The sequence below is a fragment of the Phoca vitulina genome, unplaced genomic scaffold (assembly GCF_004348235.1).
Source record: "Phoca vitulina isolate PV1807 unplaced genomic scaffold, GSC_HSeal_1.0 scaffold22, whole genome shotgun sequence".
Lineage (NCBI taxonomy): Eukaryota > Metazoa > Chordata > Mammalia > Carnivora > Phocidae > Phoca > Phoca vitulina.
Window position 1 is genome coordinate 31,643,002 of NW_022589725.1, and position 12,121 is coordinate 31,655,122.

At 39.1% G+C, this 12,121-nt stretch overlaps 1 protein-coding gene across 1 annotated transcript in view; it reads left to right on the top strand.

Annotated features, from left to right (window-relative positions):
- Nucleotides 1-12,121, top strand: part of CFAP61 (cilia and flagella associated protein 61) — a 296,977-nt gene that overhangs the window by 215,705 nt on the left and 69,151 nt on the right. The window contains exon 22 of the mRNA XM_032420163.1: nt 7,082-7,374. Coding sequence (XP_032276054.1) covers nt 7,082-7,374 — 293 coding nt within the window. The remainder of the gene's footprint in view (nt 1-7,081; nt 7,375-12,121) is intronic.

Genomic DNA, 12,121 nt, shown 5'->3' on the forward strand with positions numbered 1-12,121 from the left:
GCTTCCAAAGGAGAAATGGTTCTGTGATGGAATTAGCCCAGTCTGAAGGAAATTGTTTTCTGGGCTCTAGAGTTGGATAGGTTTATAGATGTAAATTATCCTAAACTATTAGAACCGCTCCGGTGTCGTGAAGAATAGCTGACATCACCGGCTCAAATGCTGCTTTCAACTGCAAACAAAACCCGGAGGTTTCCGCCAGGGGTTTCAGATGGAACCCGGCAACCTAATACATTGCAACAGTTTATGGCATTAATTGAAACTAATTGAAATTCATCTGCTATTATCTCTGCACTTTCCATGAAAATGAAAAGTAAGATGAAAGTAAAGTAAATAAATAAATAAATAAATAAAATGGCCTTAATGGCCTGAAATGGATCAATTATTTTCATCTTTAGCTAAATACAGTTTACTGCCTTATTAAAAGCATGTTTGTTAGGAAAAGTATAACATTAAAATTCCAGTGCATGAATCACGGAGCAAAGCCTTTGTTATGTTATATCTAATATAGTCTTCCCTTTTTATTTGGCAGAGCAAAATGAGACAGGTCAGGCTTGGGTCATGGAAATCTTATGCTTTGACTTATAAAAAATAAAAAGAACATTCTCTGGTCTATTTGTGGACATGATATGTTTTTTAAGTGGATGTTTGTTTCATAATTTACTAATATTCTGTGATATCTATTTTAAATTCTTTCATTATCTAGTTGTTTGCTAAAGTTAATTATACAGATGATATGCCAGTTAGAGGTTTTTTGTTTGTTTTTGTTTTTTTAGGAATGTGTTACAAATAAAATGTAGTGGTATGAGCACTCTGAAACCAGACTCGGCAGGTCTGAGTTCTGCTGAACTTGCTGTGTGACCTGGAGCTAGATCCTTAACCTCTCTGTCCTCAGTTTCCTGAAGAACATAGTAACACATATCTCGTGGGCCTATTTTGAGGATGAATGAGGTCATACATAATCACTCTATGTCTCTTTTGAAGTGGAAAAAGGAAATAAAATTCTTCATTAAAATACAATGGTATATGTAAATATACATAGACATAATTAAAAATACATAAATTGTAAAATGTAGCATATAGCTTTTGTTTTCTCTGGCCTTAAACATATAATAACTAGGGAGAAAATTCATATCAATATCTGTGTGCATAAATCCTGAGTTGATTTCTTCCACAGACTGTATGCATACAATGAGGTGTGATTTCATGGCTAGTCTACTAAATCAGGAAATCCCTTCCTTTTCTTCATTTCACGAGATGGTTTTCTTCCTGGAGAATCCTTCATCTTTAGAGTATTGAGCATGATAATGAAATACATACTTTCTAGGTGGTTAAAATTAAAGCACTCAGTTCAAAAGAATAAAATACTTTTTTAGCATCTACTAAAAAAAATTGTTAAAAAGGTTGTTCCATTACTCTTAGGGCAAATCATGTCTTAAAAAAAATTAAAACCATATTTTATTTTTTTAACTTAACAGGGAGATCACCTTAAGCATTTCATTTCTATAAAGCCATGTTACTTTTAAATATTGGTAAATTTTCGGGGCACCTGGGTGGCTCAGTTGGTTAAGTGTCCAACTCTTGATTTTGGCTCAGGTCATGACCTCAGGGTCGTGAGATTGAGCCCCACATCGAGCCCCACATTGGGGTCGGAGCTCAGCGGGGAGACTGCTTGAGATTCTCTCTCTTCCTCTGACCCCCAACCCATGCTCTCTCTTGCTCTCTCTCAAATAAATAAATCTTTTAAATAAATAAATATTAGTAAATTTTCTAGCTTCTGAAACTATTATTTATCTCCTCCAGGAACCAGGATGATGAAAGTGGCCTCATTTCCCCTCTGATTAAGATAATTTGAAGAACCTCCAAAATCTGGGTGCATTATAATAGTTGAAACGTTAAAAGGTCATTGCCTTACTTTGGTGATCACAATCAAATTTGACTACTAGTGTAGTCATTTATATCTTCAAAGAGCATGTATCAAGAAGCAAGAAGATCACCTTTCCATTTCTACCAACATTTTAAATGACAAGTCTTAGTGCTTTTTTGATAAGGTGGAGAATTGATGGCCTGCAGAGAGTGATTTGAGACCTCACTTTCCCTCTTTCTCCCCATGGTGGGCTGTCAACACCAAAACCCCTCTCTTCTCTTGGGAGCCCCCTTGTACATTTCACCAGGAAGGTGGCTGCAGGTTAGCCACGAGGGAATGAATGAGTACTCCTCTTGCCAACCTTCATTTCTGGAGCTTTCACAGGGTCCTCTTTGTGATGGTACCCTCCTCGTGCTCTGTTTCCCATTTCAGATCTGTAATCTTAGTAATGCATAATTTATTCCCTAAAAGGAGCAACAAAGATTGACTTTCCATGAAAATTGCTATGGCTATGTTCTATTACCCTTTATTGAAAATTCACCCAGACTGTTCTAATCATCCGTTACCATTTGCCATTACAAAGCAGGACAGCCCACCATGGTACCTCTGTCACCTATCAGATCAAGTGCAAAAACAGGTCGTTTCTTATCCTTAGATTAACTAAGCTGCGGAGAAGGCAGTGACCAGATTTCTTAGCATAAAACTGATATGCAGGGGAAATCCCCAGCTTTCCCACTCTATTTGCATCATATATGCATAGAGAAGTCAGAAGAATGTATATACCAGTTATGTGAAGGAGCCCCCTGCAATGTGTTACCTCCTTATAACTATTTGCAAAGACTCCATGAGTTATAAAGTACCAAAGTCGTGGAAATGCATCGATTAAAGTAAATCTCTGGCTAACTGAAGTTATCTGACATTAAAAGCATGCCATACATGAATATATATCATGGGTCCCACATAACCTGGGGCTGCCTCACCCCCTCTGTTCAGTCTTCAGGGTGTTTGGCACCAACGGAACCCCATTCACCCCATCTCATATATTCTGGCTGGGAAAAAGCTGTCAGACCCAATGTCTCTCGTAGGCAAAGCCCTTTTCTCTACTACTATTTATGGCTCAGTTCACACATCCTTTCCCCTCACCCCGCAACCACTTTGTTTCACCTACTTTTAAACTCTTTCTTCTCACGTACCCAAAGATTGAAGGAAGTCTGTATCTCCAAGGCTATCTCTGTTCTTCTGTCTCTCTGCCCCTCTTTTTTTCTCTCTCCATTTCCTTTCTTCCCATTTTCCCTCTTTGATTCAGCTAAAAATTGACCCAACTGTCACAACATGTTATACAAAGGTAAACTTTCTCATGAAACATTTTCATTTCCTTGGGTTTAAGCGCCTACCAATATGGCAGAAGTATTATTTTATACTGTTGTGTTGTAGGCACACACAATTTTGGTTACATTTAGGATTATGTAAGATTTTGGGAGTCTTACTGGAAACCTAATAACCAGATCTAACATTGCGAAGGGGAACATGTTCCTGTCTTACAAATTTCAGGTATACAACTCATCCTGTGGTTGGATGAAGTAGTGCCAACTTTATAGTGAATACCAAGTAGAAATATGTAGTAGGAAAATCTGGCCACAGAGAGGTTGTTCTGCAAAAAATATTTTAAGAGGCACAAAAGTAAGGCCCAATTAACTTATGATCAACAGTATGATAAACCTCAAACATTCATCCATGTGTCTAGTCAGGAAACGTTTTGTCACACCCACAGTGGGGCAGGTACTATGCAAAGCTCCCGGCGTAACATGGCAGGCAGGGCCAACTTGAAGTCACCTCACAGATAATCTTAGGCATGTAGACCGTGGTGAGTGCAGGGAAGGAAAGGGAGAGACTACCATGGGCCTCCTGGGGCCTCACCTGGCTGGAGGCTGGACTGTCTGCTTAGATCAAGGCACAACCACAGGCTGTGGTCGGGTCTTGACACAGGGGCTTCAAAAGCACTATTTCTATCCCAGCCATGCTAGAAAATTACTTCCATAAATATAATCAATCATATTTTTACACCTAGGTTGGTATATGTCCTGAAATAAATCAATAATCAAAATCTTTGTCTACTAGGTTTATTCTGGGGGAGCCCCCAAAACATAAGACTTTGCTTATCCTATGAATTATGTCCATGCTTCTATTTTTGCTGTTAGCTTATCAAAAAATTATTTTCGGGGCATTTGAGTGAAGTCAATGTTATTGGTAACAGCTCTACATATTATTATTTGTTTTTTTGTGTGTGTTTGAGTATAGTCGACACACAATGTTACATTAGTTTCAGGTGTACAACATAGAGATTCACAACTCTATAGTTTATGCTATTGTTACTGATGGTGATGAAAGTGATAATGGATTGTGTAGGCTTTGGGCCTGGTATATAGGAGTCACAAGATAAACATGAATGGACTCTAAAAATTCTTTACCAAGAGAAAGTGCAAAATGATGTAGAAAGAACTCACAAATATCATGGAAAGAATAATCCCCCCTGAGAGTGCAAACATTTAAAGATTTTATTGTTTTAAGTATTCTGTATACCCAATGTGAGGCTCGAACCCACAACCTTGAGAACAAGAGTCTCATGCTCTACTGGATGGACCAGCCAGGCTCCCCCAGAGTGCAAACATTTAAAAGGCAAGAAATGGAAGTGGCAGAGCTGACTTCGTCACATCGGGTCTTGTTATATTTGTGAAAGGATGTGATTTGACTGGTGACATGTTCTTATTTATGTTGTACAAGATTATATTAAAATGAGATTCTACTATAGTCTGTGGGTAATGAGAGAAATATATGTAAATAATCTTATAAAAGATGTTTGGATGAAAACTTTTAGATGGCATCACATAAGCATCTATTTACTATGGCCAGTATGACTGTGAGAGTTTGGACTACTGTTCAGCAAATAGCCACACCCTCCCCCCTCCTACCGTGGGCAGAGTGTGCTTCTCACTCCTTTGACCATGTGTTGGGCCCTGTGACTTGCTTTGCTCAATGGAATGTAATTGGACCTACTATTGCAAGGAGGGGCTTGAAAAGTGAGCAGTTGCTCTTGCCCTCCTGTCCCCCTGCCTTTCTCCATAAATAGAATGGGCCTCAGGTATCTCTTGGTCCAAGGAGAATGAAACATGGTGCAGACCCAATCCCAACCACAATGTGGAGCCAGATGGGCCGCCATCAGCCAGCGCGCAGATGTGTGAGCTGACCTACAACAGTAGGCCGGCCGTTGTTCCACACTGAGTCTTGGGGTGGTTTGTGACGCAGCATTATTGCAACTATTAGGATAAGCAAAGACTCCAAGGGGGGGGTGGTGGATTTTGTTTCAAACTGAACTTCAAGATAGGCAAATCTATTCTGAAGTTAGAATATCTATCAATAAATTTAAAATTTTAAATTATTTAAAATATTAAACATCTAATTTTAATATGAGAGACTTTATAAAATATGTTACCTTTTGAAGTGAAAAGCAGCGTCCTCTTCAGCTGCCTACAAGCTGTGGGCAGCCCCTGCTAGACAGTACCCAGCAACATCGCATTGCCCTGGCTCCCATGAGCCTCATGAAAAAGCCCATCTCACACGATCTAGAAACTAACATGAAAGAGACTGGAAAAATATTCAACTCTGAACTGTGTGGGGGCCTAAACACTTAAATTTGTTTCCCCGAAAATGAATGTTGTTTTGACATGCATATTTTAAAAGGACAGAAGACCTCAAGCCTTTGACAGTTTCAGGTTCAAATTTTGGCTTTCCTGGCAGGCTGATTCTTTGTTGTGCCAGACAGCAAGGATGCATGTTTCACAGCAGGCGGAAGCCTCAGTAATTTTAGCAAAATGTTGGCTCTTTCAGCCATAGAAAATGCAGCCCACCAAGGAATGTTGCATTAGAGCACCTGAATAGAGAGGGAATCATAGCCACAAAATTAGAGCCTCCTAGTGAAGGCAGGAAGAAAGGACCCCACCCTCTGGCCTCAGTGCCTTCTTGCCATTCCATATTTGAGCAACAGGAAGTATGGGAGAACTTTCTAGATGCTGTTACCCTCAAAGAAGCAATCTGAAAGTTATTCTAGGTCCTTTTTTCACCTAAGCAAATAAGACAAGCAAGCCATTACACCTTCTTTCAGTTTTAGATGGAAATGATTTTTGCATCATTTATTCAACCAAATTGAAGAAATACACTTACCATTTATTTTGCCTTGTAAAATTTCTCTCAATACCATTTCATACACAAGAGGAAAAAAAAAGATTTTCAATGAATCTATCATTTTGTGATAAAATTTTACATATTGCCTGCCAAGTGAGTCTACAGCAGTTCCTTTGTAAAAAGGTAAAAATGCCAATTCAGTGTCAAAAATAGCATATAAATAGCATGTAATACATTTCACTCATTTGATAGTTTGATCTTAAAACTGATGAAATTAGTAGAATAACTATGTAATTACTTTTGTAGTTTTTTTAAGAATGTAAATAAGTAGTTTAGACTATTGCCATCTAAACGCTCTTACACAGGGGAAATCTTTCAAGATTCTGTTGTGATTTCATTCTTACTGACTGAAAGAACACCCTGCTGTCCCTTTTGCCAGGTCTTGACTCCTTAAATCTAAAAATCAGAATTTGAATCTTCATTAAATTATCCATTGAAAAGCAGAATGTTCTAGTCTTTCGTTCTCAAAAAAGGGAAAGACATTTCCTTGAAATCAACCCAATTCAACACTTAAATATTAAAATATCTGTACCATCATGTCCATGACTATGTGTGGGTTTTTTTTTTTTAATCAGTGTCCTTTTCATCATTTACGCAGAACTTGCAAATATTGCAAACTTTAGTAATTTTTTTCCTTAACAAATGTAGCGACTAGAGAACAAAGACAAGATAAAAGGTTTTATCCCAGATGGTTTCATTTAGCATAATTTCAACTTTCAAATTACAGGACCATAGATGAATGTCCTACTTCTGTGTTAAAAGTACTTGACTACTTTGTGGGATGTTTTGTGCCAATTCTTTACTAAATTATCTTGGTCACTGTTGCTAGGTAACACCGCTGGTTTCCCATAGCTGAAAGGAGGAGAAGGTTATAGGGAACAATTCGGCATTATTAGCATTTGACTAAGAAGGTTGTTGGGTTTTGTTGTTGTTGTTGTTGTTTTAACCGTATATCTTAACATTTCCCCCCTTTTCTAGGGAATGTCATTGTCTATGGGAATACAATTGACACTTACACCACAGTGGAGACGCTCTTAAACATCGGTGTGAGGGGCTCCTGTATCCACCTGGTGCGGCCCCCGCCCACTTCCACCATCACCTGCATCAACAACTACTCGGTGGAGAGCGCGGTGGAGGAGGCGCTCAGAGCCGCGGGGGTTACCGTTTACCGCGACGCGCTCCTGGCTCAGTGGAACGAGGGCCGGGACCCAGACCCCATTCACAGCGCCTGCTTCACCACGCCCACCAAGCCTTTCAGACTTCCGTGCTCCGTGAGTAGGTCCCTGTGAACTTCACTTGCCACCTGCGGAGAGCCGTCACCTGCCCAGGACGCTGGGTCCCAGAGATGGCCCGTGGGGGATTTATAGCCACAGTTTTTGGGTTTTCTTTTCTAATGGTTCAGATGATCTCTTGCTGAGGGACAAGCCACCCCAAACTTAGTGGCATAAAACAGCAATCACTTATTATGTTTACCTCTCCATTCTGGGGTTTGAGGGAGCCCAGCTGGGCAGTTCTCAGGTGAGGTCTCTTATGTGGCTGAAGTCAGACTGTGAGCTGGAGTCATGTTCATCCCCGTCTGGCTTTTGATGCTAGATTAGCTTCAGCTGAAATTTTGTCCAGAACACTTCATCTTGGCAGGGTGACTTGGTTCTAAGAGCCAGTGGGAAAGAGAGAGAGAGAGAGACTGTATCACCTGCCTATATCCAAGGGGAAGAGAATTAGACCCTGCCTCTTCATGGAAGGAGTGTCAAAGGTTTGAGGAGCGCTAACGTTGACCGAGAAATCACTGTGTCTCAGGCACCATGCTGCATGCTTACAGTATAGTCCGTCATGTGGTCACAACAGCTCTGTAAAGGAAAGCATCCCCATTTTACAGATGAGAACACTCTGACCCCAAGTCAGTGGTATGCTGGGCTCCCAACCCAGTTCAGAAGCACCCCAAAGTCTATGCTGCTGTTAACTTTCTAAGACTCTGGAAACAGCAATAGGGGTTTCTCCCCCGTGGAATGGAGACTTAGAAGACCTTTCTCTCATCTATCTATCTATCTATCTATCTATTATCTATCTATCTATCTATCTATCTATCTATCTATCTATCTATCTATCTTATTATCTATTATCTATCTATCTATCTATCCCTATCTATCTATCTATGTTTCAAGAGAAGAACTTTTCTCTCAGGTTGTGTAATAGCTTGACTTGTAATAGCTTGACCTCCTCAGATTTGCCAGTCAGATTAGCAGAAGCCAGCAGTTGGGGAGAGAGGGACGGGGCCAATCAATCTAACAGAGAAGCCTCCCTTACAAAAGGGAGGCTGAGTTCAGTGTGAGTGTGGGGCTGGGTGGGTCAAGGGTATATATTATTGGTTGTGGTAAAGAATGCTAGCCACATTTAGTGGGCAAACTGGTTGGAGGAAGCCAGTGGGGGCTCATAGCAATCCCTTACCTAAGTCACATCTTCTGACTCAAATGCCCCCACAGGTAAATGAGGGTGACCCTCATCCCCCACCCGCCCCACAGTCTATCTAGACAGGAGCTCAAAGCAGACCACCAGTGCAAAAGAGATTTCTCTGGAATCCCTCATTTTATCCTGATAATCTATGGAAATTTTGCATTCTGCTCCTTCATACATGTGTTTATTCATTCATTCCACAAATATTCATTGAACGTCTGCTAGGTCTTAGGCTCTGTCCTAAGTGTGAGAGTCATAGCAATGAAAAAGACAGAAAAAGTTCATTTTATTTTAATGTAAAAATGACATGGTATATACATGTATGTCACAATACCTATTTAAATTAAGAAGAATCCAAATGTTTTCACCCAAATTTTCTCCCCAAAATGACAATAATGGAAGATGTGCCAAGTTTATCCTGGGGAAACTCTGGAGCTAAACACATACCCTCCTTAGGAAGTAGAGGTATAAGAAAACCTCCCCTAGTAACCAATTGAATACAGGTTCTCTAGCAGCCCCCTTGGGCCTTTATTTCCCTATTTAGATCAAAATTGAAATCATGGCAAAGACATTTTGCAAATGCTCTCCACTGCCTTGGATCTAACACACCTTCCTGCTGAAACTTCATCCTAAAGCAAACTGAGCCAGGGAAAGTCTCCTGCTTCCCCCACTGTGCTCTGCACCACGAGGAACGGCCTCTGCAGGTGACGTTTCCCAGCCCTAGTTGCTCACTGACCTTCATAGGTGTGGCTAACAGCAGGTCCCGGCAGGAGGTTTCTCCCCTCTACTGTCAGCTTTGAGTAGCGTCTCTGTCAGGGCATTAGGAGACTTCTGGTGGGGATGAATACATTCATTATCTTGACTGTGGTCAGTGTTGTGGGTTGCATTATGTCTCCCCCACCCCGAAAGATAGGGCCCTAATCCCCAGTACCTGTGAACGTGACCTCATTGGAATTAGGATTTTTATAGATGTTATAGATTTGATTCAGAGGAGACCCTTGGGGAAAGAGGCCATATGATGAAGTGATGGCAGCTGTAAGTCATGGAGCAGCAAGCATGGCTGGTGACCACCAGAATCTAGGAAGAGACAAGCAGCAAGGAGTCTTCCCTAGAGCTCTAGGAGGGAGCATGGTCATGACAACACCGTGACTTCAGACATCTCATCTCCAGAACTGTGAGAGAGTAAATTTCTGTTGTTTTAAGCCACCCGCTAAGTGGTACTTTGTTACAGCAGGACTGACAAACTAAAACAGGTGGTGTCACAAGCATATGTACCTGTTAAAGCTAAAATTTTTAGACCTGGAATCATACATTATGTACTAGTTTATATCTGGCTCCTGTCACTCAGCATAATGGTATTGAGATTCATCCATATTATTTCATGTATCAATAGTTCTTTCCTTTTCATTGCCGAGTAGTATTCCATTGTATGGCTCTATCACATTTGGTTTATTCATTCAGTTGCTATGCACATTCTTGTACACATCTTCGTGTAGACATATTTTCACTTCTCTTAGCTACACATCCAAAGAATGGCTAGGTCATATAGTCAGTGAATGTTTACCTTTTAAAGAAGCTGCGGTACTGTTTTCTAAAGTATCTGTATCATTTCATATTTCTACCAGCAATGTATGAGAGTTTCAGTTGCTCTATATTCTTGCTAGCACTTGCTATTGTCAGTCTTTCTAATTTTAGCCATTCTAGTGGGTATGATATGATGTATCATTGTGTTTTTAATTTGTGATTTCCTGATGATTAATGATGTTGGGCATCTTCTCATGTGCTTATTGACCATTGGTATATCTCCCTTTGTGCAGTATCTGAGCTATTATAAGTGGGTTTGTAAAATTTTGTTTTCCAACCGATTGCTGCTAGTAATTGAAATGCAGTTGATCTTATATATAAACATTGTATCCTGAGACATTGCTAAATTCACTTATTAGTTCTAGAATTGCTTTCTAGGTCCATAAATAGTCTGCAAGTGGGAACTGTTTTACTTTTTTCTCATATTAGGCCTTTTATTTCACTTATTTGCTTATTCTACTGGCTAGAACCTCCAGTGAAATGTTGACTGAAAGTGGGGAAAATGGACATTCTTGCCTTTTTCCATATCTCAAAAGATAACTTTCAGGCATTCACCCCTTTATATTGAGGTTAGCCATGTGGTTTTCTTTGGTGCCTTTTATCTGACTGAGGAAGTAACCTTTCATTCTTAGTTTGCTCAGAAGATTTATCATGAAAATGATAATGACAAAATTCCTTGTCAAATATTTTTTTCATGTCTATGAAAAAAAGATCATATTCTTATCTCTTTAGTGCTGTTGATAGGGTGAATTACATGGATTGAGTTTCAAAATGTTCAGCTAACCTTACATTTCTGGAATAAATCCTAGTCATTCATGATGTATTATCCTTCTATATATTGTTAAATTTGATTTGCTAATGTTTAAAGAACTTTTGAAACAATTTTACAACTATATTCATGAGGGTTCTTATCTGTTTTTTTTCCCTGGTTTTGTATAATTTTCCTTGGGTAACTTTCTGGTTTTGTGTAATGTCTTTAAAAGTTTTTGGTATTTGGGCTATGCTGGCCTCATAAAATAATTTAGGCAATGTTTCTTCCTCCTCTGTTTTCTGAAAAAATTTGTATAAGACTCAAATGTTTGATAGAATTAACCAGTGGAACCATCTGGGCCTGGAGTTTATGTTGTGGGAAGGTTTTTGATGAATTCAATTTCTTCATTAGCTCTAAGGCTACTCAGATTTTCTGCTTCTTCATATGTCAATTTTGGTATGTTGTATTTTTCAAGAAATTTGTCCATTTCTTTTAAATTGGTTAAATGTCGGCACTAAGTTGTTCATATCTCTTATATTATCTATGTAAAGTCTAAAATCTGTAGCACAGCCTGTATTTCATTGCTGGTGTTAGAGATTCGTGTTCAATCTCTCTCTCTTTGTCCAGCTGATGAGAGAGAGAGCAGAGAGACACAGAACTATCTAAAGTTTTCTGTCTAGCTAGATGTTTGCTGACTTTATTGACCTTTTTCAAAGAACCAGCTTTTGAGTTTACTAATTTTCTCTTGTCTGTCAGTTTTCTCTTTTCATTGATTTCTGCTCTTAACAATTATTTTCTTCTGCTTGCTTTGGATTTACTTTGCCCTTTTTCTAGTTCCTTAAGGTAGAACCTTAAGCCATTATTTATATACACATTTAAAGCTAATCTCTTCTGTGTTAGCTGTATCCCACAAGTTTTAATATGTTGAGTATTCATTATCATTTGGCTCAAAAAATATTTTCTAATCTCCTTTATGATTTCTTCTGTGACCCTTGGATAATGTGTGTTACTCTTAGAATGTCATATTTTTATTGATTTCTAATTTAATACCATTGTGGTCAGAGACATATTCTGTATGATTTTAATCATTTATGATTTATTGAGACTTGTTTTATGTCCAAGCATATGGACTATCTTTGTGAACATATAAAGAATATATAGTTTGCCATTGTTGAGTATAGTGTAAATAACATTTTTTAAAATTGAAAGGTAGTTGATACACAATGATGCTG